The following is a 27,713-nucleotide window of genomic DNA, read 5'->3' on the forward strand; positions in this document are numbered from 1 at the left end:
CCTATACCTAAACATGTTAGGTCTAAACATGGTAGCCCGAGCCCACGAGAGTGCTGGAGTGCATGCTCGACACTAAGAGTGTGTAAAAACACATGTTTTTTATAGCAATATATTTGTTGAATAAAAAATAAAGATAATTAAAATAAAAATTAGAAAAAAAATCTATTGAGTTGAAATAAAGAGTAAAAATATATATATCTATAATCAAAACTCCCTTTTCTTAATCATGTGTTTTTGTTTCAATTTTTGTTCATGAAAACATTTTTTTTTAATAAAGACTTATCATAAAAACCTATAATATTATTTAAAATTATATTATAATCAAATAATAATTTCAATATTATTTCAATAAATTTATTTAAACTCAATCCTATTACAAAACATATAAAAAAATAAAGACCATTACAAAAATAGCCAGACACCACTAAATTGGAGAGATAGACGTGTTTGCAAGCCCAAAACTATAAAGCCCAGGCATGCTTAGGTAAAGTGTAGATCATTCTGTTTTTTTTTTTTTTCAAAAAAAAGGACTATGATTATTCAACTATGTTCCTATTTATATCTCTCTCTATATAATTTTTAAAACATAGTGCACACGACATGTGTACACACACGATATGCTGTTGGACTCCAAAACTCACACTCAAATAACTTTTACCATGTCCTGTTTATTTTTTTATTTAAAAAAAATAATTTTTTTTTAATTTTAAATTAATATATTTTTGGTGTTTTTAGATTATTTTGATGTGCTGATATCAAAAATAATTTTAAAAAAATAAAAAATTATTTTAATACATTTCTGAGTAAAAAAACATTTTGATAAATAACCCCAACCACGTTTCCAAACACGTTCGCAAGAACCATGGCTTTTAAGATACATAGTAATACAGTGTATAGTATTTTTTAAAAATTATTTTTTTATTTAAAAATATATTAAAATATTTTTTTATTTTTAAAACTATCACATAAATACCATAGAAAAATATTAAATTAATATTTTTTTTGAAGCTAAATATAATTTTAAAATACAGTTTTAAATATACATAAAAAAAGTGTTTTTAAACTAAAAGGATTAAAGGGAAGTGATTAAAAAAAGTTAGTTTTATCTTTTTGATTTTTCAAATAGATATAAAAAATGCAGTTGATTATATTGTTTATCATAATATATTATTTTTTAAAATCATTGAAAGTTGGTTCAAGTTAGATCCTTAGTGTTTTATCAACGGACGCACATAACTAAATTCAAACTAGTTGGTAGTTCAGTAATAAGAATTTGAGACTAAGAGATTTGTTTTCTTTGTGGTCTCAGGTTCGAGCCATGTAGTTACTTATATAGCTACCGGAAGCTTACATGGTCATTAATTTCAAGATTCAAGGGATTAATCGAGATGTATGCAAGCTGATCTAGACATCCATATTAAATTAAAAAAATAAATTCAAACCAGTTAGTTAAAGTGAAGGGGACCATCGAAAAAGAAAAGAAAGAAAGAAAACAAGCTCATGGTAGCAAGAATGAAATCCACAACAACGGGTTATTTCTCTGAAAATACCGGGAAAACTAAAAAATAGATGCTGCTTAAGCTTTCTTGCTCTCCTATTGCTGCACCAGTAAAGAGACACATGCAGCGTAGCAGTTAATTAATAAAATCTCTCTCTCAAAACTGCACTTGCCCCCCCCCCCCCCCCCCCCCGCCCCCTAGTTTCTCGTGCCCAACCACAGCACCCGCATTTCTCTCTCATGGACGGTGACTTAAATGCAGCTGCAGACACCTTCATGATTGCTTGAAAATGTTTGCCATCTAAAGTTATCTTTCTTTTCAGTGACGATACCAAGTATGTATAAAGAAGTGACGCCTTTTCTTCTCAATTCATTTTCTAAGTGTTTGTTTTCTTTTGGAAAAATTTGCTCCAGGAAGCAAACTCTGGCTTGCATTTTTCTTTTTAAATGAAAAATGATATGTGCATGTTTTTGCACCTCTTTCTCTGACGTTTCAATTTCTGTTTGGTTGCCGAGAAAATAGAACGTTGTTTTTGAGTCATACGGTTCAGTTTGATCTGATTTCCATTATTTGATTTTTGTTTTCCTCTAAAAGATCTTGGTTTAGATTTTTTTATCAATTTCCTTTTTCCTTCTTTTTGTTAGCTTGGGAACAAAAGTGTCATCGCTTCTCTTTTTATTATTTCCTCAAAGTATTACATTATTATTATTATTCTTATATGGAATCGAAAGAAAAGGTCATGTGTCTTCAGCGTGCTTTTAGGATCTTTAACTTCAAAGAGTGGACCGATCATATAATTATGTAGTTAGCTTGTATGCCATGCCGTGGAGTACTTGTTTTGATTATTTATTTATTTGCTTGCTTGCATGTGTTGAGATCTTTTCAGTAGGGAGTCTACACATGCCTCGATTTAATTAAAGTGTTTAGCTTGTCTGCTTTTTCGATTACAGTTCCTTTGATTTCATCCAATTTCAGCATTTTAAGTTAACTAACTAATGGGTTGTTAGGAAAACAAAAAATAAAGTGAGTTGGTAATTTGCTCTAAAGATATAAAGTACTCTTGGTGGTGTTTGCTTCATCTACTTAATTAGCGCTTCTTTAAGGTTCGAATTCATGGGAAATAAGTGGGTATTCTGAGGTAAATAATCTGTGCTGCTTCTTTTTTATGAATGTTTAGGAGTAATGGTGGAATTCATGAAGCATGTTAAAGAAATTTGATGAAATTCTTTTTGTGCTTTCATGATTGAATTCTCCTGGATGTACACAGAGCTAAGTTACATATTAGAATTGTTGTTGGTCATTGGGATTTTATGAATGACTGGAGTTGGTTTACTTTCTATATAAATATCAGCTCTGCTGTGAACTGAGCTAACCGCGAGGGATAGCCATTACTGTAGCAATATTTACCAAGTCATTGGTTTTCCGATTCATGTTTGTCTCTGTTTTAATTTAGTTTTGTAAAATTCCATTTTAAAGAAACCAGTTTTGTGCAAGTTCTTCTGTTTGCTATACAATTCGAATGCACTAGTCCATTCAATCATTTAGTCAAAACTCATAAATTATTATTCATTCCAATGAGATTTACCAAGTTCAGCTTCATTTATATCACATCGTGATTATTGACTTGTACCCTTTTTGAGACGCCTAGCCCCTTATGTTCATTTGATTTCTTTCATCTGTGCATTGCATCTACATTACATTTCTTCTTTGTTGATATTTGCAACACAGTTTTTTAAAAATAATTGTTGTTGTTTTCTGCACTGCAGGTACCTATAGCCCAGTAGTTCATAATATTTGCTAAACGAGCCTAGTTGCTTCTGCATCATGATGAGCAACATTAAGCTAGGGGTAGAAGTGGTTAGTGCCCACAATCTTTTGCCCAAAGACGAGCACGGTTCATCCAGTGCCTTTGTAGAGCTCGACTTTGATGGCCAGAGGTTCCGCACGACCATCAAAGAAAAGGATCTCAATCCTGTGTGGAATGAGAGTTTCTACTTCAACGTCTCTGACCCTTCGAACCTCCACTATCTCACTCTTGATGCCCATGTTTACTGTAACATCAGAGCTACCAACTCCAGGTCCTTCCTTGGTAAGGTTTGCCTCACTGGGAATTCATTTGTACTGCACTCTGATGCTGTTGTGTTACACTACCCTCTGGAAAAGCGTGGAATTTTCTCACGCGTGAGAGGAGAGCTTGGCCTGAAAGTTTATATTACCGATGATGCATCCATCAAATCTTCTACCCCACTTCCTGCGGTTGAATCTTTGCCAACTAAGGATCCAGGCTTAACACATACTGAGGGTCCGGTGGTCCACCCCATGACAAATTCTGTACCTCATAAAAGAGTTGAGAGACACACCTTTCATCATCTTCCTAACCCAAATCACCAGCAAAATCAGCATCAGAATCATTCTTCTGCTCCAGCAATTAGCCATCATGTACCAAAGTACGTGGCTGACGAGATGAAAGCTGCGGAAACACAGCCTCCGAAGTTAGTTCGCATGTACTCTGCGTCATCATCACAACCTGTTGACTATGCCCTTAAAGAGACAAGTCCCTTTCTTGGCGGGGGAAGAGTTGTTGGGGGGCGGGTTATTCACGGAGACAAGACCGCAAGCACTTATGATCTTGTTGAACGGATGTACTTTCTGTACGTGAGAGTTGTTAAAGCTCGTGATCTTCCTGCCATGGATGTTACAGGAAGTCTTGATCCATTTGTTGAGGTGAGAATTGGAAACTACAGAGGAATTACAAAGCACTTTGAAAAAAAGCAAAATCCAGAGTGGAATCAGGTGTTTGCTTTTTCAAAGGAACGGATGCAAGCTTCTGTTTTAGAAGTTGTGATCAAGGACAAGGATCTTGTTAAAGATGACTTTGTGGGCGTCATAAGGTTTGACATCAATGAGGTTCCATTGCGAGTCCCACCAGATAGTCCTCTAGCTCCAGAGTGGTATCGGCTTGAGGACAAGAAGGGAGAGAAGATAAAGGGCGAGCTGATGCTTGCAGTATGGATTGGAACCCAAGCAGACGAGGCCTTTCCTGATGCCTGGCATTCTGATGCAGCTACCCCTGTAGATAGTACACCGGCTTCCTCCACTGTGATACGTTCAAAGGTCTATCATGCACCGAGGTTGTGGTATGTACGTGTTAACGTTGTTGAGGCCCAAGACTTAGTCCCATCAGAGAAGAACCGTTTCCCTGAAGTGTATGTTAAGGTACAGATTGGAAACCAAGTTTTGAAAACGAAGACATATCAGGCTCGGACTTTTAGTGCCTTATGGAATGAGGATCTTTTATTTGTGGCTGCTGAACCCTTTGAAGACCACCTGGTTCTTTCGGTTGAGGATCGTGTCGGTCCTGGAAAAGATGAGATAATTGGGAGGGTCATTATCCCGTTGAGCTCTGTGGAGAAGCGTGCTGACGATAGGATAATTCATTCTTGTTGGTTTAACCTGGAAAAGCCAGTTGCTGTGGATGTAGATCAGCTGAAGAAAGATAAGTTCTCTAGCCGTATCCATCTTCGAGTCTGCTTAGATGGAGGATACCATGTTCTTGACGAGTCAACTCATTACAGCAGTGATCTTCGTCCTACAGCAAAACAGCTTTGGAGGCCTCCTAATGGGATGCTGGAACTTGGCATCTTAAATGCAGTAGGACTCCATCCTATGAAAACACGAGATGGAAGGGGCACATCGGATACATACTGTGTTGCAAAGTATGGTCACAAATGGGTCCGGACACGCACCCTTATTGACAACCTGTCTCCCAAATACAATGAGCAGTACACATGGGAAGTTTTTGATCCAGCTACAGTTCTTACAGTTGGTGTATTTGACAACAACCAGCTTGGGGAAAAAGGTTCAAGTGGAAAGGATCTAAAGATTGGGAAGGTTCGGATTCGCATCTCCACACTCGAAACTGGGCGTGTTTATACGCACTCTTATCCCTTGCTGGTTCTTCATCCTACTGGAGTTAAGAAGATGGGGGAGTTGCATTTGGCAATCAGATTTACATGCATATCTTTTGCGAACATGCTTTATCAGTACTCACGACCACTTCTACCCAAAATGCACTATATCAGGCCTTTCACTGTGATGCAACTAGATATGCTTCGCCACCAAGCTGTCAATATAGTGGCATTACGATTAGGTCGGGCAGAACCTCCTCTTAGGAAGGAAGTGGTGGAGTATATGTCAGATGTTGATGCACACCTCTGGAGCATGCGCCGAAGCAAGGCAAATTTCTTTCGATTAATGACAATTTTCTCAGGGTTATTTGCAGCTGGAAAGTGGTTTGGGGATATTTGCATGTGGAAGAATCCTATCACTACCGTGCTTGTTCATGTGCTCTATCTCATGCTTGCTTGCTTCCCAGAACTTATTCTGCCCACAGTTTTTCTTTACATGTTTCTGATAGGCATTTGGAATTACCGATATCGACCAAGGTACCCTCCCCATATGAACACAAAGATTTCACAAGCTGAGGTAGTGCATCCTGATGAGCTTGACGAGGAGTTTGATACATTCCCAACAAGCAGGAGCCCTGAGCTGGTCAGAATGAGGTATGATAGGTTACGAAGTGTTTCTGGAAGGATTCAAACAGTTGTGGGGGATATAGCAACCCAAGGAGAGCGATTTCAGGCACTTTTAAGCTGGCGCGATCCACGCGCGACTGCCATCTTTGTTATATTCTGCCTCGTAGCTGCTCTGGTTTTATTTGTGACACCATTTCAGGTCATAGCAGCTTTGGCTGGCTTCTACATGATGAGGCATCCAAGATTTCGCTACAGGACACCATCTGTGCCCATAAACTTCTTTCGCCGGCTTCCTTCTCGGACAGATAGTATGCTGTGAGTTGGGAACTAGATGCTCGCACATTCACGTTAGAATTTGTAAGTGCTTACTCTAGTTCTTTGTATTGCTTCCTTTGCACTTCTCGTTCACAATGGATTGACCATGAAAGCTGTAATCGCTAAAGTAGACTGCGAATAATTTGTATCTGGCATGTGTTGCCACACAGAAGTAGCATAAGGAGTTGTTAAATAGAATTTGATTAGAGCAGGAACTCTGTCGATGTTCTATAGGTGGCTTCTTTGTCAATTTCTGATCCCCCCCTCCCCGTGAACAACTCTGGGTTCTCAATTTCATATGTGACACTGTCTGATGTTCTATACTCATGAAGATGTTTAGGGGTAGGAGGAGATTAATTATGAATTCAGACTTTCTCTCATTCTTTTTTATTACCGCTCCAGCATATCCTCTGATGAAGTGGAAGTTTAAGCTTCAAAAACATTTCCTTCCCAGTTCTAACATTTTTTTTTTTTTTTATGTGATTAACGTTTCCTACCCCCTCGATGCCCTTCATTTTGCTTCTCCCCCACTTCCAATGAACTTTACTCTGATAATCCATAGCATTACCATGTCTGATTTATAAGCTCATCCCAAAAGCCAGTTACCTAATAAGTAAAAACTAAGCTAGATTAAGAGCTTGAGATCAAGAGGTTTGCTCCCTCTGTGGTCTCAGGTTCGAGCTCTATAGTTGCTCATATAATGGTCACTGGAGGCTTATATAGTCGTTAACTTCAGGGCTCGTGGGATTAGTCGAGGTGCGCGCAAGCTGGCCCGGATACCCACATTAAACTAAAAAAAAAAAAACTAAGCTAGATTCAGATGAAGTTACTATTGTAGAAGCAACTTTTTGTAACACAAGCCATTGCCAACTTAATTTATAGAAGACAACTGCTGATTCTATATATTTCGTTTGCTCATTCCTGTCCAAATATTGAAAAATAACAGTTCTTAGGAGAAAATAGAAGGGAAGGAGGGAATCATACGAGGCAAATTTGGTAAGAAAATGGAGTTTGATCTTCCACGGTGACATGGTCTGTTCATAACAAACGACATGCTTTTCTTTTGATAATCATACAGGACAACTATTCAATAGCTTGCAAATGGCATGCTTTACGTTGGTGGGGCTTGCAGTTCATTTTTAAGAGTGTGTTTGGTATTGCGGTAGCGGTTGTGGTTGTGATTTGAAAAAAGTTGTTTTATAAAAAGTACTTTTAGTTGAGGTTGGTTTGAAAAAAATTGGTGTTTGGTTAAAACTATGGTTGAAATTGAGATTGAAGAAAAAATAGTTTAATGTGTTTGGTTAAAAATGCTTTTGAAATTGAGGTTATAAAATAATTTAAAAAAATATATATTAATATTGATGATTTTAAATTTAAATATTGTAAAATTAATTACTCCTATTACATCATGAAATAAAAAATACTTTATAAAAAATACTTTTTATTATTTCATTAAACTATTTATAATTCCATTACGTACAAAATTCATCCGATAAAAATTACAGTTTTCATAATTTTTTTAGCGTAGATAAATATTATCAGGTATAAAATTGATATTACAGTACGAGTGAATTTAATTAATTCATTTTATACTAGTGTTTTTTTTAAATATAAATGTTAAAAAAATTTATTTGGCTGAAAAAAAAAAAAAAAGAAGTTCACGTGAACAGTGCAATTCGCACTGTTCACATGCTCCACTGTTCAGTGAACAGTGGAGGCATGATACACTGTTCAGTGAACAGTGTATCATGCTACACTGTTTGAACAGTGTAGCATGGTTGTTCTCTAGGAGCCGCGCAAAAAAGCAGCATTTTTCTGCTTTCAAATTGCCTGCGTTCCGCACGCAATTTGTTGTGGGACCCATACACAGTGAATAGCTTTTTTTCCTTAACCAAACACTGAGCCAGTGCGTTTTTAAAGAAACGCAACCTCTACCTCGTTGCCAAACGGGCTCTAAATTGGGCCTATTGTTTGACCTAAAAATAGAAGCAATCCACGTCAGGATTTAGGTCATCCATGGTCCGTGGAATCTAATATTCTTATAGTAGTGCTGAAATTATGGATGTCAATGTACTGTAACGTGCATACAAGTTAGGCACTTACCATGTACGTGCAACCAAGTTAAGAAACTGGAGCATAATTGTTGTTGAGATGCAACCTACCCCTAGTAGAAAACCAGAATCAAAGCCATGGATTAGCAACCTTCTTTCCGAAAAATGGCTGTTTCCATTAACAGAAGGAAATCTAAACCATCCAAAAAAGCAGAAACAAATGAACATTGTTCCTTTGGTACTTTCCTTTTCAAAATTCTGTCTCGAATCCCCCTTGGCATTCTTCTTTTGATTCTTGTGTACCTGTGGTCCTCCTCCACCACCATTATCTCTGGCAAGATTGTTCATATCTGTGTTTCCTCGCGGAAGCTCAACAATCTTTACTGCCTGTCCGCAGGTACTCAGCCTAACTTTGAAATCCCAGTTCCACTTATCAACAATAGTTTTACTAGTCCTGGCTCTACTAGCAATATCAAAGATATTGATGCCAGTCCTGGAACCAATAGTAGCGTTACAGGATATGTCAAGGCCGCTAGTACTCCTGAACTCATCACAGATAGCAAAGAGATCGCCAATGCTCTTAGTTCCAGCACCATTGACAACATCAAAGAAGTTGCCAACGTTTTCACCAAGGACTCGATTCCAGCCGTGATAGATGGGACAGACAAAAACAGGAACGAGGAGATTGCCATTGCCAAGAAGGCTGTCAAGGAGCAACTACAACTGCATCGATCGTGGATGCCTAATACAAACCATGCTTCTTGTGATGGGAGGGGGGTATATGTTTATGATCTTCCATCAAAATTCAACAAGGACCTGATAGGTCAGTGTGGAGACATGATGCCATGGACAGATTTCTGCAAATATTTCAATAACGAGGCGCTGGGGGAGCCAATAGCAAACCTTGGAAAGGGCTGGTATCACACCCATCAGTACTCATTGGAGCCAATATTTCATTCAAGAATTCTGAGCCATCCATGTAGGGTTTACAATGAAAGTGAAGCAAAGCTCTTTTATGTTCCATATTATGGTGGTCTAGACATCCTGAGGTGGCATTTCAAGAATGTCTCTGATGATGTGAAAGACGCTTTGGCAATGGATCTAATGAAGTGGCTCGAGCATAGAAGACCTTGGGTTCAAAATTCTGGCACGGATCATGTGTTTGTGTTGGGAAAAATCTCATGGGATTTCAGGAGAAAGAATTATACTTCCTGGGGCACTAGATTTCTAGAGCTTGAGCAAATGCAGAACCCGATAAAGCTCTTGATCGAACGACAACCGTGGGAAGTCAACGACATTGCAATTCCACATCCTACCTTCTTTCACCCTCATTCAGACGATGACATTGTTGCATGGCAGCAAAAGATTATCGGAACAACTCGAAAGAACCTAGTCAGTTTTGCTGGAGCAGCGCGGCCTGATCAACCCGAGAGCATAAGGTCAACATTGATCAATCAGTGCACTTCAACAAGCAGTGATAAATGCCAGTTTCTGGATTGTAAATCAGGTGGATGTAATCAGCCTGAATCGGTCACAAAGCTGTTTTTGGAGTCTGAATTCTGCTTGCAGCCTCCTGGTGATAGTCCAACAAGAAAATCAGTATTTGATTCACTTGTTTCAGGATGCATACCGGTGCTTTTCGATCCCTTTACCGCTTATTACCAATATCCATGGCATTTACCGGAGGATCATGGTAAATACTCAGTGTTCATAGATCAAGAAGAAGTGAGGCAAATGAAGGTGAATGTGGTGGGGAGGCTAAGCAGTATTTCTGCAAGGGAAAGAGATGATATGAGGAGGTACATAGTGTATGAACTTCTACCTGGGTTGGTGTATGGTGATTCAAGCTGTCGGTTTCAGAAGTTTCAGGATGCGTTCTCCATAACAGTGAACACCCTGCTCGAGAGGGTTAGCAGAATGCAATGAAGTTTATATCAGCTTTTTGTTTTCCCCTCCTCTTTTCTTTCGTAATTGATTTTTTTAATACCATGAAGGGTGTACAAAATGGAGACAATTCATTTTACATGATATGATACCAGTTTTTACAGATTTTTAGATTTTAAATTCTGGACACCATTCTTTCTTCGCAGGGAATCTGATTTAAAAATGTCAATATTCTGGGCTGACATACGATGCTTGAAGAGACCCGCTTGCTAATGTATACTTTTATCCACCTTCTCTTTTCCGGCATGCACACGTATTGGATTTTTTATTCTGTAGTCCTCCTTCACATAAAATTAACAAAACAGAACCATCTTCGTTTCCGCCAATGAAAAAACGAAGAATATTTGTGTTTATTCTTTTCACAATTTTAAATAATAAACCTAATTTGAAAGCTCAAAATTGTTTGGAAATAAAAAAACCCATTTAAAAATTAACAAAAATTAATCCAGAAAAAAAAAATATTTTTCATTAAATAATGAAATAGTATAACAATCATTTTATTTTAAAAAAATCAATGAATTAATTATCAAGAGTAATACCACCTTTCACGAAAGTTTATTAGTTATTATTAAATTGGTTAAAAACAACTTGATTTTTTATATATATATATATATATATATTTATTTAAAACAGAATAAAACCGTTAAAATATTTTTAAAATTACATTTTATTTATCCTGGATTTTTAATAGAATTTGATATTTTAATAAATATAAAATATAATTAAAAAACTAAAATTGATTGTTGCGTGAGTGGTGACGCGGCAGCGCGCAGCCTTGTCGTCACCTCTCTATTAACAATCTCTCAGCAGATTGAATGCCGTGTTGTGATCATCTTGAACCAAACCACCACAGGCAGATTTTGAAAAAGCGAAATAATGTAGAGTTCTAGAAACACAGGCCGACAAATATTAGAACCCACGTCTGAACATTTGAAGCTCACAAAAATAAAAATAAAAATAAATAAATAAAAACAGTCATCTTGGAAGACCTTTTGAGTTTTGACACCCACATCTTCCGTTTCACACCGCCATGCAACAACAATCCTGACCGTCCAATAACCTTGGCCTGAACTTCACCCACGTGTATTCATATCCATCCACAACGTGTATCCTTAGCATCTTCTGTCCTACCGATCAAACCCAAAAGTTGACCATCTATCTCGGGCCCCACTACTCTTTCCTTTAAATTCTCAATGCTCTGTTCCTGCTCTCGCATTCTCTATCTCTCATAAAGCTCTCAACCTTGTATCATTTTTATTATCGAAGCGCTTATCTTTCAATTCCAAGCGAACCCTTTTATCTTCCTTGCATAATTCACCAGTCTCTTTGATTTCCCTGTCGCTCAAAACAGAGAATCCAAGGCCTTTATTGGGTAATTTGAGATTCAATCATTCAATGGCTAGCCAATCCAGTGCTCAATCAGTTCATGATTTCACTGTTAAGGTAATTTTTTGTTGTATTTTATTTATGGTTTTTCTCTCAGTCTTTCTCAATAAAGTTGCTCGCTTGATGCTGGTATTGAGGTTTTGGTATCATGATTGGCTTTTATTTTCCTTTTTTGTTTGTTTGATTTGAACGGTGCTTAATAGTAGTCTAATCATTTGTTTTGCTGCTGGAAATTTAGAGGATCTCTTTAATTGTTGTTAAGGGGAAAAAAAGGACTAAAATGGTTTTTCATGCAAGGAAGGTCTTATTTCTTAAGGTTGTTGAGGTGGTACGAACTAGCATAATTTCTGTTAAAAATCATGGAGGTTGTCTTTTAATTTTAATCGTTTGAACATCTCAATCTGTGGATGTGCGGCTTATTGGCTGTTTCTCTGTTACCACTGAACCATCTAATGTATTAAGTATTAACAATGATTCCTCTGTGTTCTACTTATATTTATATATAATGCCTTGGTTCTCTCTTGACTGTAGGATGCTAGGGAAAATGATGTTGACCTCAGCATATATAAGGGGAAGGTCCTCTTGATTGTCAATGTTGCTTCGCAATGGTAATTCATTTCCTCCTGAGGGGTTTTCTAGTTTTTATTAAAGAGATGTCAATTTCTTTTAAGGATAACTCTGCTGTAAGATAATGCTCCTCGACTCAGTTCCAATCTCCCTGGACTGATAATTCGTGTGCCACAGGGGTTCGTCAGTGGGTTCACTCCACACTTTGTTGAAATCACAGAGCGTGAAGTGAACTCATAAGTTGGGAAATAAGGGTGAAGAATCCCTTTCAATTGAAAGAGGATCCTTCTTCACCATCTCTTAGACAGGAGTTTATTGTTTACTTCTCTAACCTTTAATTTTGGTGCAGTGGCTTGACCAATTCAAACTACACGGAGTTGACCCAGCTATATGACAAATACAGGGATCAAGGTTAACTTCTATTATATTTTATGTTTTGTGTTGTGGCACATAAATGTTTACTGACTTGTATGTGGCTTTTTTTTCATGAGTTAGCTTCTGCTCTAGGAATATATGAACCCCTATTAGTCCTAGCTGGGCTGCTACATGGGTTTGCTTGTATCTTTCTGATGGCTTTTTGCGAAGTTCAACTTCGTATCTAATTGATTGGCATGGCTAAACCTTGCAAGTCATTGCCATCTTGCTGTAATGCCCGTTCTTTTTTCTTATCACTTGCCTTTGTGCTGATGCAGGTTTGGAGATTCTGGCTTTTCCATGCAATCAGTTTGGATCTCAGGAGCCAGGGAACAATGAACAAATAGTGGAGTTTGCTTGTACTCGCTTTAAGGCTGACTATCCCATATTTGATAAGGTGTGCTAACTCTCAGATTTGACAGCCTGATGAAGATGGATTTCTTAATTTATAATCAATTTTCTTTCTCGCATGACTGCCAAGATTTTCCCACCATTTCATGTTTGAGTTTTTGATGAACATTCAATAATTGAAGTCCCCTTATTTAAGCATATTATTTAGTTTCATGAGGAGAGGAGTCAATTAATGTTGATCTTGAGGTTAACAATGCATGTCTATAGGTTGACGTGAATGGTAAGAATGCTGCTCCAATTTACAAGTTCTTGAAGTCTAGCAAGGGTGGACTTTTTGGGGACAGCATCAAATGGAACTTTTCCAAGTTCCTGGTGGATAAAGATGGCAAAGTTGTGGATCGTTATGCTCCCACTACTTCCCCTCTTAGCATTGAGGTAAGATCTGGTTCCGCCATACATTCCCATATCCAGCTACTACATTTGATTTCGGATGTCTAATTTGTAACTGATATGATCCTGGTCATTGTTACTCTCTGCAGAAAGATGTCAAGAAACTACTGGGGATTGCTTAATTGCTCAAGGCATGGTTGTTTAATTGCGCCAAATTGAAGAAATAAAAGAGGACGCAGCGCTGCTGTGAATAAATTGTTAATGAATATGTTCTACAAGTAATACTGAATTTATTTATGTAAAATATATTTATTATTAATAAAAAAAATTATTTTTAATATTTATTTTTATTTGATTAATGAATTTAATGTGTAATTAATAAATCTAAAGATAAAGTTCATGAGATAAAAAAAATTGCAAAAAAAGTTATAAAGTTGTTATAAAGCATTGTTTTTAAATGTTCATAGGTAATGTTTTATTAAGATTGTTATATTAATTAGAATTGTTTGAGATTGATATATATTATATTTTTTTTTTCTTATAGAAGGAAGTATATGCTCTTATAAAATGAGCAATTAATATGTAGATATTTGTTATATAATATGGACATTAAACTGACTGCAAGAAAAATTGATATGAAAAAATCATGTATGTTCATGAAAAGGTTTTTGCGATAGTTATGTAAGTGATTTTTAGATTTATCATTATATTATTTTATATAAGAAGTGTAATGTTTTGATCTCGATCATATATTGTCTTAATTAAAGGCAACAAACCGGAAAATTTTAGATATAAAATAAATTATATGAAGTTATTCGAGTAATCAAGAAAGTATTTATCATCCTAGATAAATTTTATAGAAAATATTTTATATGTTCTTAAATAGTAATGATTGTAAAATTCTTGACCAAGGTGGAATGAGATTTGAAAAGAATTTTAAAATCTTATTCAAATAATATTGAGAACTAAAAAGATTTAATAAAACTGATATCTTCCATGTTGTATTGTTTAAATCGGAACATTCATTATAAAAAAATAATAATTATATCGAGAAACTAGTTCCTTAAAAGTTAGGTAAAATCACTTATGATTTTTATAATATATGAGAAATTATGATAGATTGTTAAATATCGTATTTGATTTTTAAATATAAATCAATTATTGAATTGATAATAAATTTAGTTGTTTATTTTATTTTATTTTATTTTATTTAGGATTATGATTTATATTTGAACTAATTTATTAGGAAACCTAATAAGTTACATATATAAGTATCATTGGTTAGAAATTAAAATGGAATAAGTATTATTGGTTAGAAATTAAAATGGAATGAATATTAATCAAGTATAACTAGAATGTAATTAATATAGAAAATTATAATTCTAGACCTAAAAAAAATCAAATAGAGATTTTGATTGAATATATATATATATATATATATATATATATATATATATAAAAGGGGTAAATTGATATTTTATTATTCATAGGGTTTTTTAGGTGTCTTTATTGTTGTATCAGCTTCTCCTTCTCCTCCTTCTCCTCCTCTATTCTAAACCTAAAAAAATCAAATAGAGATTTTGATTGAATATATATATATATATATATATATATATATATATATAAAATAAGAGGTAAATTGATATTTTATTATTCATAAGGTTTTTTAGATGTCTTTACTGTTGTCTCCTCCTCCTCCTTCTAGTCCCAATCGGAATGTGGTTTCTTGCGAACAAGAATGCTTCCTACTGAGTGTTTGGATCTTTCTGTACCTGTTGGATGACAGGAGAGATTAGGTATTCTTGCAGCTGTTTGGAATAGCCTTAAATAAATTCTTGTAATTCCCATAGTTTTTTCTTGTACCAAAATATATTAAAGTATTATTTTATTATTATTTTAATATGTTGATGTAAAAAGTAAAAATATTATTTTAATATATTTTTAAACAAAAATATCTACACTCACGTAAAAAAAACCAATAATATCCAATTAAATATAACAAATCCTCTTCCAAAATAATAATAAAAAATTGACCTAATTTAATCAATTCTTCATTAAAAAATTGAACTTTTCCACCATGAGGCTTCTAATTAACAAATAACTTAAACCTAATTTCAATTCAACAAAATATTAGTCATTCACTATTAATTCAAATTCTGAGATTAAACAAAAATCAACAATATATAAAAGGAAAGAGGGAGAGAGAGAGATGACTTGAGCATGAATTGTCTACCTTTTTAAAAGGGATCACAACCCTTTAAATATCTACCTTTACAAGAAAGGAAAATCAAAATCCTTAAATAGATAGGGGAAATAAAAATAAATTCCAAATTATACAATAAAATAATAAAACTGAGTCAAACATTTTTCTTTGGACTTTTTTGAAAGCCTTCTAGGTGTAAGTTGGCTAGCTTTTTAAAAATATAGCCTATAAAATCTTTTAATAAAGTTTAAGCGAATTATAATAATTGAATTGAAAGTTAAGAATTTTTTATTAAATAAATTGTTTAACATAGCCAATCTCTTCTTAACTTGTACATGTTCCACTAATTTGGGAATGTAATATATGCATATCTAAATGTTCAAAACCTTATATATTTTTATTATTATTAATGTGGGTGTTTGGATTAACTTACGCATACTTCAATTAATCCCACGAACTCTGAAATTAATGACCATATAAGTCTATAATGACCATTATATTAACAACCACATGACTCGAACCTGAGATTACATGGAAAATAAATTTCTTGCTTTTATTATTGAACCACCTACTAGATGGTTAAAACCTTGCATCTTCATGAAAACACCTCGTGGCATCATTGTTCTTTAAAGATAATAATGGGTTTATTAAATTTAATTAAGCAACAAAAGCATATTCTTGTGAATGTTTCCCAGGAAATACAAAGCTGGTGTGGTTCAAGATCTACTTGCAAGTAGAATTTTAAATTAGTTTTAAATATAAAAAAAAATGTCAATGTTGTGGATTCTTCTTCAACTATGATGATTGTTTTTTTAATTAAAATGCAAACATTTTTTTTTAATCCTGGAGGCTATTTTTTTACCAAGAATAAATGAATTTTATTTTTATAAACACATCATGAAAATATAATTTATTTTTATAAAAATATGAAAAGAAAAAAATTACGGATAAATTATAACAATCTTTCTAAAGATTATCAAATTAATGTTTTTTAAATAACCACTAATTAAAAAGGGTGCCCTGAACAATTTTAAAAAAATAAAAGCGAGGGTATTATTTATTTATTAAAGTAGAAACTTATAAGATCCATAAAAAAAATAATAAAAAAATGTTTTCATTATTAAGTTATGGATGCATTAAAAAATGTAAGAATAATACATTGATATTTTTGGAGTCTTTTCTCAATGTAATCATGCGACAATAAGACAATTTGCAGAGAAAAGCCAAAAAAAAATTAAATTTAAAAAGAAAAGCAAAGCAAAGACAAATCATGAAAAGTTGTGAAAAAAGAAAAGGAAAGGGAATTTTATAAAAAAACTTATCATGTTAACATTAAATATGACATTTTAAAATTATATTAAATTTTTTTTATTACAAGTCAAAACTTTCAAACATCAAAAATATCATAAAAAAAAGACAATTTATTCATTTTTTTAATTGAATGTTGATAACCACTTGTTATTTCTGGACTGTAAGTGTGACACATTCAAATTATTATTGGTGACTTTTCTTTGTATTCTTGAATTTGTCTCATTGAGATTTTTCTAATGGTAACAATGATATCATGATCGAAGCTCCAGTATGCTTTTTATTTTTTTCCTCTTTTTTTTTACCGCTCTACAATTTATTTCATATTTTTAAAAAAATATCATATTTTTTAATAGTAATAAGTTTGAATATTGCGTTTCTTAATCATAATATATATAAATTGTGTTAATTTCTTCCCCTTTTTTTAACTATATTTTTTTTTCAATATATTTTTTTTAATGATCTAAACTTTTTTTAAAAAAATATTATTATCTTTATTCGTATATATTGGACAAATGAAGTAATTAATACGAGTCTTTGACAATTCATCTCAGCCATTTGATTGCAACCTGTAGCACCAACCAATCATTTCGCCTGCAAAGTTGAGACTAACGACCATGATTTATGACATTTCAGATCGGATCTCAAAAAGAAAAATAAAATATTTCATGAAATACATAAAAGCTTTCTGATTTTTATCAAAAAAAAAAATTAATACTAATATTACTTGCTGAGAATGAGATGTCCACTGCATGGGAATTGGGATGTTCCATATGGATCCGGCCTGCTAACACTTAGGTGGGGTTAGGCCGAAAAATCTGGGTTCCAGTTCCAGGGGGATGATGACATTGAAAGGCCTCTCACCTGAGCCATGAACGGTCCTAGTCTAGTGTTCTTTTTAGCGAAAGCACGCGTGCGAATATGTTCGGTCACATGTTCATCCACAAAACTTACAGAATGATGGACATACAGACAGACAGACAGGCACGTGCGATGTGAGAACACAATCTGCAAAAGTCAAAACTCAAAACAGGTGTTGATGATTCCATCTCATTTACTGCTTCTTCACTTGCTTCTCTCTGCCTCTTTAGCTTCTTCAATGGCAACCCAAACCTCAAAGAACCCAGAATCAGTCTATGACTTCACTATCAAGGTTAGTGAGTAGTAGTTTCTTGGCCCAAATTCTTTTCATGTAGGTTTGCAACTGTAAACACAAAGGATGCGTTTTTATCCTTTAAACTACAATTTAGTCCAAATACAAATACTGATATGGGTGGTTGCTTTGCTGTGTTTCAATGCAGGATGCTAAGGAAAATGATGTGGATCTTAGCATTTTCAAGGGAAAAGTGTTGCTGATTGTTAATGTTGCTTCAAAATGGTAATTCCCATGTTACGTCTTTTTTATTTTGTTTTCAATGGATAAGATTGAACTTCGAATTTTGTTATTTCGAGGTTATTACTCTTGGTATTCTTTAGCCACTATTAAGATAATTTAGGAGGCAATTAAGGTCCTTATTTGTTGGTTTTGCTTCATGTTGGTTGATTATACAGTGGGATGACCAACTCAAATTACGCTGAATTGAATCAATTATATGAGAAGTACAAAGATCAAGGTTAGCGACTTGAGCTTGCATTTTATATCTTAAGCCCCTGACTTTACATTATGTCAAAAGCATTAGCATGCATGAGAATGGTATTCTCAAAGCATCATTTTTCTTGCATGTGAATTATATGCCTTTGCTCCTACATATCTCTGGGCATGTTCAATGCCTGTTACTTGAATACAGTTCTTGTTTTACTTCTACTTTTCTATATGACATCTAGGTCTTGATGTCTTGGTGCAGGACTAGAGATACTGGCATTTCCATGCAATCAGTTTGGTGAGGAGGAACCAGGAACTAATGATCAAATCACAGACTTTGTCTGCACTCGCTTCAAATCAGAATTTCCCATCTTTGACAAGGTAAATGCTAGTTGCATGGAAGTTGACTGCTCTCTTAATTCATTTGAATTTTAGAAGACCCCCCCCCCCCCCCCGGCTAATTTCTTACAGTGGCTATGGGAAGGATTTTGTAGAGAGGTTTACTTGGTTGCCAGATGGAAGCACATATGCCAATTAACATGTTTCCTGGTGTTATCTTTTAATCTATTTCAACAGTATGCTTGCTCATATAAAAGTCAAAATCGCTCCAATCTTGTTGCATTAACAACTGTGATACTTTTAGATTTTACCAAAGTCTGGTTCTGTGTGCAGGAGTTTGGCCATTTATTTAGTATCTGAAAGATTGAAATTCTAGTTTTAATGTGATGTGTGAAAAAATAGTATTCTAATCTTTCTCCCACGTTTGTCCTTTAGATTGATGTAAATGGTGAGAATGCTTCTCCACTGTACAAGTTCTTGAAGTTGGGGAAATGGGGAATTTTTGGTGATGATATTCAGTGGAACTTCGCTAAGTTCCTTGTCAACAAGGATGGCCAAGTTGTTGATCGTTACTACCCCACAACTTCACCTCTTAGTCTTGAGGTAACAGAAAAAAAACACCATAGGAAACGTGCTTGAATCTCTAGTTTATCTCAGTTACGCTGGCTTCTGTAGGTATATAGTGGGAAATCTCAAGCCTTTTAATGTTTTTGCAGCGTGACATAAAGCAACTGCTGGAGATCTCATGATTTGTTGGTATAAAGGACTCAAGATCATAGAAGAATGGAAGCACAAGGATTCTGGTTGCCCTGCGCAATTTTTATTAAGACTTGTTAAATATGTCTTGCAGAATAAGACAAGTATGAGACATAGGTGTTGCAAGATCAAGCATTATACTTTGTTTCTTGGCTTGTTCAAATCTTTCATTCCCCAGATTTTGGATATTGTAAGTTGGTTTGGATTTGGTTACTTCTGACATAACAAGATAATGTTAATATTTTTATGTTATGAGCATTGATGCTGAATTTTTCGTTGTGTTCACTCTTTTAGTTCATTTTTATTTTATTTTTAGAACAATGAATAAAGATAAATAAAAAGAAATGCCAATTTGAAAAAGAAAAAGAAAAAATCTTCTTTGAGTGTGAAATTGTCTGTAAAAAGTACCATGACAATTTTCTTGGTACTTCCCACTTTGCTGCGCTACTGTTTTGCATTTCCTGTGTTCCAGCGGAACAGGCTTGTGAACTGGGTCCTTTTCAACCAGAAGTGAAGAGTCGGGAATAAAATAACGTTGTCTTGCATCGAGGAAAGTTATTGCAGAGCACAAGAAAGAAAACAAATGGCAATCAAGCATCAGACCAGGTGATATCCAGCCATTCCCATTCCTTGTCCTTGTCATTTATGCCTAAAGCTTTCCAAATTTCCATTTCCATTAATGGTGATATGGTGTGGCATCTCTTTTTACCGAACCATGCCGTTGACAATGCCACCACAGGTGTGTAATTGTCATGGTACTTACCATCGCATTCTGATGGTGCAACCGCATCTCCACCCTCCTCAAAACTGTTTGCTGGTAGAGCACAGATACGGGTTGCGAGCACTTGTAGGTGGTGTAAAGTTTGTCTTCTTCACAGCGTTCTGCGCCATTTTCCTGGTTACATTTTTTTTTCGGAGGCTTCTTTCCTTCAACTTTGCCACTTGACTTGCACTTTTGTGCTTCAACCAATACACTTACTGTGACAAGAAGCACGAAGAGGACTAGGAGATAAGTAAAACTTGAGCAAACTTGCTTCATTTTTTCAGATGTCTTTTTGCAGTGATGCTGATTGGCTACCAGTGTGCATAAAGTGCATAATCTGAGTATAGAGAACATAGTGGGGCTAAAGGACGGGAGTGTGAGCTGAAACTATCAAAGACTGCCTCCTAGCTGTGACAAGGAGATTTTACAACGCATGTAAACAATGTTACTCGCGCGGTGGAAAACAAAGGGTTATTTGAGATTCTTTTGTTGTTTATGATTGTTACTAGTCAAAAAATCATTTCGACTTAGAAATACTTATCCAAGATTCACTAGGGTTCAAGTTTCCTTCAGACACGGGCTGTTTCATAACAAAGGACCCTCAGAGCTATAACATTTTCACCATTATATTTAATACCATCCTATGTATGGAATAAATAATTTTGGCTCCTTAGGTTGCCTTTTGCAGCAGATACAAGACACTATGCTATTAACACATCTCCCTCAAAAAACACTAACATCTGAGGCCATGTCTGGAAACCCAACAGAATAAGTCGGATCATTTTTACACTTGAAGGCTGGTGTTTTCTCACTGATTGACAAAATCCAATAGTAGCCATCAAAATTATGTCATGCTCAAGCAACATCTAGGTTTCATTCACAAAGAATTAATCTGGGTAATGCTTGCATGGAAACTCCTGCCAAGACTCGGTTAAACTAGAAATGAGTTACCAGAGACATCAAAGGTCCAAAGAATAGCAGTCATCATCTGCTTGAAACAGCGATTTCTATCTGCTAGAGATTAATGTTTACCTGGAAATTTTGACAAGTTTACACTGTTACTTGAAAGGGTTAAATGATGGCTTCTTGTACAAACTACGTTAGCACAAACACATTGCCCTTTAGTGGGGAGAATTGAGTTCATAATTATCACAGGATTGGATACATTTACAACAACAGAAATGCACAAAATTGCCATGTGTCTGTTGCAGCAAACAGTCATCCTCGCGTCAAGTCAATATCAGTGTGGGGGTTTCTCATATCAACTGGTCGCGGTCCAGGCCAAATGCTCGTCGGAGAGGAAGTGAAACTTTGAGGCGGCATGCTAGTAGGTGTGACTGCTTTCAGGTTATCTAAATTATCATCAGGCCAAGATGTGGAGTCTTTTTCGTTTATGGGATGGCTTACTTGTTTATCCTTCTTAGAAACACCATAAACAAAACTACAGGCCACCACCTGCAGCAATTAAAGAGTCCTTTATCATTTTATTATGACCCCGCCACTAGACTAATAAGCTAGACTATAAAGGAGCGTGTATAAACACAATACCAAAAGGGATATATATTTACTGGTAATCAAAAGAATAATCCAATAGCAAGAAGATTCAAAACCAAATAGTCTCAAATTTTAGTTACTCAAACCGTTCTGTTTTTACCAAGTTCAGTATCAAATAAAATAATCCAATACACAATTGATATTGTATATCTTAAAGTAAGCATTCTATATGCAACGTGATCACCCATAAGGACAACCATCCATAGCGAATGTTGCACATCCCAAACAATGCTGCACACTTCACATATGCAAAAGATGAACCATGAATTTTGCATGCCATTCTATACCATATATTGAGCATGATGTTCATGATTCTAGTTGCTTTCCGTAAACTGAAGGTCTGAATTGCTATTAAAACAGATTTGAACATTGAGAAAATTTTACAATTTTTCGCACATGGCACTCATCATAAAGAAGATATGGACTTTCAGTAAATATTAAAGATTCTAAGAAAGTTAACATCATCATCATAGAATGACCAATGAAAGGTACAACATAACTCAGAGCATCAGAATATTACCTGAACTGGGCTAGCAGCAGTAAGCATTGCAATTGCACCACCAATGACATGGCCATCAGGACTAGAAAGAGAAGCACTTATACCTCCAGTTCGATTGCGAGGCCCACCATCTTCGGCAACCAAGTAAGAGCCTGACAAGCATAATATCTCGAAACGGCCCTACAAAAGTTAAATATTATAAATGAGTTCCTTCTTGCTGCTAAAAACATGGTTAAAACAATTAAAAAGTACCTAAGCAGAAGGAAAAGGCAAAACAATACACATTTTGAAAGGTTCATGGTCATGCAGCTTGTGTGCAATAAAGCTCATTTTTCATCACTATGATAAATCAAGAAAAATTACTTGACCAAATGCATTTTCAGATTGATCCACCTTGAGTTGCAACTTTTTTCCCCATTAAACCACATTAATCAGCACCAGCTTAAATCCACTACAAAAAGTGTTTGCAGTCCTCAAACTCGCTAACAATTCAATGTGGCCAAACATATAGCAATACTTCAAATGACCGCCTGCAAAAGTTCTCTTATTTTACATTAAATCTGCCAAAACTCTGAAGCCACTTTGATCCACTATGACATGGCCATTGAAAAAGCACATCCTTATTTTTCGAAAGAAAGTAAAAAAATGTTTGCTACCCCTGAAACTTGCTGGACAAGTTAATGTGGCTAAACTGCGAGAACTACCACAAAATAAATAACATCGAAGCCAAGAATTACCATCCTATCTCTGGAAGCATTACCAGAACATGACAAATGCTTGCTCTTTCATTTAGATTTTGGAACCTTGCACCCAAAGTTCAAGGTAACAGTTAACCACTAGTCCAGAATGTTCATGCCAGCTATGCACTCTTGTCTTTGTCATCGCTGATATATGATTATGCCCAAAGTTTAAGACAAATGATAATCAAAATTAGTTTTGTTATCTGCACTTAGGTGGCACGTTAACTGATATTTCAATAATTTGAGACCAGTGAATTAGTTCCTCGTAACAACATTAGAATCCTCGCTCATAGACCATTTGCTATCCATGTAATCCCAGGCAAGTCATGGAAGTATGAAACTATTAGACACTTAACCCTGCCTAAAACCTAACCTACTAGATAAAACAAATGCCCAATTATGTTCCATATTCAAATTCCAGACCTTCAAGGAAACTCCCAACCATTGGCTTTTATCAAAATTTGACTAGATCATAACCTTCAGCAACTAAGCTTCAGCTTCAATTTATTTTCATTCAAAGCTCAATCACCTCCAGATGGACTTGAGTCCCATCTACCCTTTCTTTCCTCATTTCCATCAGAAACTTACCATTCCCTGTTTCTTCTTGCATTCCATGTTCAAATATTCCCTAGAATTCATTTATTCAATCATTGGTTCTGACTTCACTAGTGGATCCAAAAATCCAGAAGTTAACAGCTGTTACATTGTTTGCACAAGCTCTTACCTTCAGTGTTTTAATAAATAAAAGAGAGCAATTAAGAAAGTATCAGGAAGCTAGACATGCTCAAACTCAATAATAAGTAAGGAATTCATTATGTCAGTACATTGACATATTAGATGATGAGAAAAGAGCTATTTTACTATGAAACAAGTCAGAAAGCTTGTGAGATTCTAATAAAACTTGGGGGGGAAAGAGAAATATAAGTGTGGTAAACTGACATTCACACCCAATTTTCAGATCAGCATTTTCATCTAAATTAAGCTAAGGAAGCTAAGTTACTCAAAGGAAACAGTTTAATCTAGAAAAATATCCATAAATATGCAACTGCCTTAACCTCATATGTGATAGAGGACCCAGAAGATGCTGGCTGACGGAGTGTTACTGAGGAAACTGTACCAGTGCCAGACAAGATGCAAACAGCCCTTGGCCTCTGTTGGGAAAATGACAATAGTTTTGAAACAATATCCTACAAAGAACAATGTAACAGGTTTCAAATCAACATGAAATTGGGAAATTATCCAACTTCATATGTGCAAAAGAATGTGTGCGTGAGCATGCACTTACACACCAAGTTTCTCCATTGACATGCAATTTTTGTTTTCAACAAACTGTTTAACTATTTCGTACAGCTAAACCACTCACATACTGGACAAAACACAAACTTACAAAAACATTGAAAGCTTCAATGTCAGGGCAAGTATCCTGATATTGTTATTTCTACATCTCCACAAGTGCTAGAAAACCTCATGCATTCAATTCCAGCGATGCTAAGACTAGATTCTTTCATATTTTAAAAAGTACAAAAGCAGCCAGAAAAATGTGTTTCATGGAGGAAAACCATACAAGTTCACTTGCATATTGGACAACACAGACTTGCACAAACATTAAGGAAGCTTCAATGTCAAGGACAGCTATCCTAATACTGGTATTTCTCCCCTTCAAAATGCAAGAAAACTCATGCATTCAATTCCAATGAAGATGTGATCAGCTTCTTTCATATTTAAAAAATCATAAATGTGGCTAGTAAAATGTGTTTCACGGAGGAAAACCTTTCAAGTTACTGAATCTTGATCTAAATTAGTAGACCTCACAACTTGATTACACATCAAATGTCCCAGAAAACTTGACATTACAAAGGATATAGCATACCTCTCCAACTCCAATGCTGATCACATGCGGAGAAAAAGCTACTCCAGCAGAACTGTTCATCCATTCACCTTGCAATATCAATTAAAAACATTTTAGAAAATTAGAAGAAATCAACAAGCCTTAGATATATTAAAGACAACACAGATATCAAAATCAAATTTAACATCAAAGACAGATTAAAACTGCATTAAGACAAGAAGCATTCAAAAGATTGAATTAACAGATGGCAACAGCTTTGAAAGAATAGAGCAAGGCAATTAAATGGATAAAAGCTTAGCATTTATGTCCAAGCAAAATTATGATAACAAATGCAGAACATTGCAAATTAAATACTTCGATGAAAATAAAATGACAAGATCACTATTGAGCACAATTCATTACTTCCTAATATTAAGCAAGTGTGAATTCCCTGCATTATAACTGATTATTAAACCACATTAAATGCCAATAAGATTTCATATTAATAACTTACAACAGCATATAACTACAAAATAATCTAATTCAAATACTTGCCAAGAGTCGCCAATTGCTGCTTCCTTCCACTCCCAGGCGGCCGCCCTCTATTTCTTTTTGAGGTGGAAGAATCCTCCCCTGAAGATGGCTTAGGCTTATTTGGCAAGGGAGACAATCCAAGTGAAACCTGCCCAACCAAGCCGTATTTCCGGGGCCTCCCTCGCTTCTTCTTCACTGGTTCACCCACTTGCACCTCAGAGGTTGCAGCCATGTTAATGCCATGACCGAAATTGACATCTGGTGGCTCTGTTGAAAATGCTGGCACAGTCGAGCCAGACCGGACATTTGATTGAGCTGCAAGTTGAGGATTTGACAAGGATCTGAACCCAGGTGGGGGATGCGATACACCATGTTGTGATCCATACCCGGGCCCAAGAAACCCACTTCCTCTATGAATATGGTATGGAGATGACCCACTAGAAAATGACATGGCTTCTCTTCCATCCATGCATTTACTGAGCAAAATAGAGCAAGATCACAACGGTACAAGATCAGAAGAGGAAAATAATAACTTATTCTTCTTTCCTTCTTTGTTTAGTTGCTAAAGATTGTGTATTTTTGAGACCCTTTTGAATTTAACCCAATTTTGTGAAAAATAGTAAATAAACTACAGAGCCAAGTGAGGGTTTCAAGAGAAGGGTTTTACAAGGGTTTTTCTATAAAGAGTGCAAATGTTAGACAGCAACAAAATTTCAGATTTTCAAGTTGGGAGGTGAAAAGATGAAAGGAAATGAAAACCCTTTTAGCCCTAAAACCTCAAAAAAAATAGATACGAAGGAATTCTCAAAGGTTTCTAAGATGACTAGCAAGAAAATCAACGGAGAGAATCTAGCAAAAATTGACTAAACCCACTAAACCTAGCAAGAAGATGATGCTCAACAAGCAAGAAATTTCAGTCTCACAGCCCAAAAAGACAACTTATTTTGGTGAACAAATGTTGAGAGCAGAATTAGGAGCAGCTTTGAAAGTTACAAAAGCCAAAAGGGCTAAGCAACTCAAATAGTATTGAACCATGACATAACAACAAAAACCCTAGATTTGAACATAATCTAGAGTTTTGACAGGGAAATGCAGGTGCTGGTCAAGAAGAGAGAGAGAGAGAGAGAGAGAGAGAGAGCAGAAAAATAAATTGAAAATTATGTGAGTTTTTGAATTAAAGACCTTCCCTTTGCCTTTTGTTTCTTTTATTGTTCAGTAGTCATGTAAGTAATGTGTAATTGTATGTGTGTGGGAGTATTTTGACAAAAGTGCGCTGTGTGGTGGCCTACCAAAGTACCAAACCTTACACTAGATGTTACACAACGATCCCTCTCTTTCTTGTTTCTCTCTGTCTCTCTCCTTTCATAACTTTTTGAGTGCGAGGAGATGAGACTCTCGCCGGTTCTTCTGGTGACACTGTATACTACTTTGATGTAAGACTGAGATAGAGAGGGAAGGAGAGGGATCTTTTGAGGATACCTTTGTCAGGAGAACCAAACAAAACAATGTTTCTAACAGTGATGGGCAAGGAAATAATACTAGAAAATTATGTAAAGAAAAGTAGGGAAGTTGATGTTAGCAGGGGGAGGTTTGCAGGTACAAGGAAAACGACATTGCGTTCTTAAATTGTCTTCCCTCGTCGTAGCTTTCAACATGTTTCATGGGCTTTTTTTAAAGCCCATGGAAATTTGGGTTTGCGTAGCCATCGACTAAAAAAATACACGGATCATTGCAGTCTTGACAAGGCAGTGTTTGGTATATTGTATATTATTGATTGTACTGGAGAAAAATAACTATTTTGTACCGTGTTTGGTGTGTTATTAATTAGAGTAGACAATGTATAATAGACGATACCCGGCTATCTCGAGGTCTGAATCATTTCAAGTTTAAAAAATAAATATTTTTAAATTGATCCAATATAAACTCATCAAAAAAATTAGATAAATTTATTATTCAGGATAAAATATAAATAAAAAACTTATTAAATTTATTTTTTAAAATTTGTATATAGACCAAATATATAAGTATTTCTTTTTTCTTTGTTAGCCCTATGACAACAGCAAACCTGCTACAGTCATGAACATGGCAAGCCAGTGTTACGGCGGAGGTATATTAAGAGCTAGGATGGGCTGTAGCTCAAGTCAAGATTTTATTA

The 27,713-nt window shown here is 35.3% G+C and overlaps 5 protein-coding genes across 9 annotated transcripts; 4 read left to right on the plus strand and 1 right to left on the minus strand.

The window, feature by feature from the left end:
• The first annotated feature begins 1,701 nt into the window (after positions 1-1,701).
• Positions 1,702-6,739, plus strand: LOC133695307 (multiple C2 domain and transmembrane region protein 7-like). 2 transcript variants are annotated; one of them, XM_062117240.1, is made up of 2 exons: positions 1,702-1,833; positions 3,266-6,739. In XM_062117240.1, the coding sequence occupies exon 2, from the start codon at positions 3,324-3,326 to the stop codon at positions 6,351-6,353; it is 3,030 nt and encodes a 1,009-aa protein (XP_061973224.1). In that variant the 5' UTR covers positions 1,702-1,833; positions 3,266-3,323; the 3' UTR covers positions 6,354-6,739. The 2 variants fall into 2 exon arrangements, with proteins under 2 accessions (XP_061973224.1, XP_061973217.1); XM_062117233.1 differs by lacking the exon at positions 1,702-1,833 and adding an exon at positions 2,218-2,637.
• A 1,745-nt stretch (positions 6,740-8,484) lies between these two features.
• Positions 8,485-10,464, plus strand: LOC133681042 (xyloglucan-specific galacturonosyltransferase 1-like). Its single transcript, XM_062104128.1, has one exon. The coding sequence runs from the start codon at positions 8,566-8,568 to the stop codon at positions 10,324-10,326; it is 1,761 nt and encodes a 586-aa protein (XP_061960112.1). The 5' UTR covers positions 8,485-8,565; the 3' UTR covers positions 10,327-10,464.
• A 1,075-nt stretch (positions 10,465-11,539) lies between these two features.
• LOC133694850 (probable phospholipid hydroperoxide glutathione peroxidase) lies at positions 11,540-13,792 on the plus strand. Its single transcript, XM_062116549.1, has 6 exons — positions 11,540-11,787; positions 12,262-12,338; positions 12,647-12,708; positions 12,990-13,108; positions 13,330-13,497; positions 13,602-13,792. The coding sequence occupies exons 1-6, from the start codon at positions 11,740-11,742 to the stop codon at positions 13,632-13,634; spliced, it is 507 nt and encodes a 168-aa protein (XP_061972533.1). The 5' UTR covers positions 11,540-11,739; the 3' UTR covers positions 13,635-13,792.
• Positions 13,793-17,901: 4,109 nt separating this feature from the next.
• Positions 17,902-19,925, plus strand: LOC133677596 (probable glutathione peroxidase 8). The gene is made up of 6 exons (XM_062099688.1): positions 17,902-18,116; positions 18,265-18,341; positions 18,515-18,576; positions 18,808-18,926; positions 19,320-19,487; positions 19,601-19,925. Exons 1-6 carry the CDS (start codon positions 18,003-18,005, stop codon positions 19,631-19,633), a joined length of 573 nt encoding a protein of 190 aa, XP_061955672.1. The 5' UTR covers positions 17,902-18,002; the 3' UTR covers positions 19,634-19,925.
• A 1,444-nt stretch (positions 19,926-21,369) lies between these two features.
• LOC133677572 (AT-hook motif nuclear-localized protein 5-like) lies at positions 21,370-27,176 on the minus strand. 4 transcript variants are annotated; one of them, XM_062099653.1, is made up of 6 exons: positions 26,861-27,176; positions 25,580-26,034; positions 25,067-25,134; positions 24,252-24,383; positions 22,478-22,636; positions 21,370-21,858 (listed from the first exon to the last, which is right to left on the minus strand). In XM_062099653.1, the coding sequence occupies exons 2-6, from the start codon at positions 26,025-26,027 to the stop codon at positions 21,622-21,624; spliced, it is 1,044 nt and encodes a 347-aa protein (XP_061955637.1). In that variant the 5' UTR covers positions 26,028-26,034; positions 26,861-27,176; the 3' UTR covers positions 21,370-21,621. The 4 variants fall into 4 exon arrangements, with proteins under 4 accessions (XP_061955637.1, XP_061955642.1, XP_061955651.1 ...); XM_062099658.1 differs by having other exon boundaries at positions 26,866-27,021; XM_062099667.1 differs by lacking the exon at positions 26,861-27,176 and having other exon boundaries at positions 24,252-24,347; positions 25,580-26,846.
• Between the last annotated feature and the right edge of the window lie 537 nt (positions 27,177-27,713).

Source organism: Populus nigra, chromosome 1 (assembly GCF_951802175.1).
Source record: "Populus nigra chromosome 1, ddPopNigr1.1, whole genome shotgun sequence".
Classification (NCBI taxonomy): Eukaryota; Viridiplantae; Streptophyta; class Magnoliopsida; order Malpighiales; family Salicaceae; genus Populus; species Populus nigra.

Excerpts from the sequence above, each read along its gene's own strand:
- LOC133694850 (XM_062116549.1), top strand. The coding sequence starts at position 11,740 with ATGGCTAGCCAATCCAGTGCTCAATCAGTTCATGATTTCACTGTTAAG. Across the intron at positions 11,788-12,261 it reads TTCATGATTTCACTGTTAAG|GATGCTAGGGAAAATGATGT; the intron begins GTAATTTTTTGT and ends TCTTGACTGTAG. Across the intron at positions 13,498-13,601 it reads CTTCCCCTCTTAGCATTGAG|AAAGATGTCAAGAAACTACT; the intron begins GTAAGATCTGGT and ends TACTCTCTGCAG.
- LOC133677572 (XM_062099653.1), bottom strand. The coding sequence starts at position 26,027 with ATGGATGGAAGAGAAGCCATGTCATTTTCTAGTGGGTCATCTCCATAC. Across the intron at positions 25,135-25,579 it reads GCAGCAATTGGCGACTCTTG|GTGAATGGATGAACAGTTCT; the intron begins GCAAGTATTTGA and ends TGATATTGCAAG. Across the intron at positions 24,384-25,066 it reads TCAGCATTGGAGTTGGAGAG|GATATTGTTTCAAAACTATT; the intron begins GTATGCTATATC and ends TGTTCTTTGTAG.
- LOC133677596 (XM_062099688.1), top strand. The coding sequence starts at position 18,003 with ATGATTCCATCTCATTTACTGCTTCTTCACTTGCTTCTCTCTGCCTCT. Across the intron at positions 18,927-19,319 it reads AATTTCCCATCTTTGACAAG|ATTGATGTAAATGGTGAGAA; the intron begins GTAAATGCTAGT and ends TTTGTCCTTTAG. Across the intron at positions 19,488-19,600 it reads CTTCACCTCTTAGTCTTGAG|CGTGACATAAAGCAACTGCT; the intron begins GTAACAGAAAAA and ends ATGTTTTTGCAG.
- LOC133695307 (XM_062117240.1), top strand. The coding sequence starts at position 3,324 with ATGATGAGCAACATTAAGCTAGGGGTAGAAGTGGTTAGTGCCCACAAT.
- LOC133681042 (XM_062104128.1), top strand. The coding sequence starts at position 8,566 with ATGGCTGTTTCCATTAACAGAAGGAAATCTAAACCATCCAAAAAAGCA.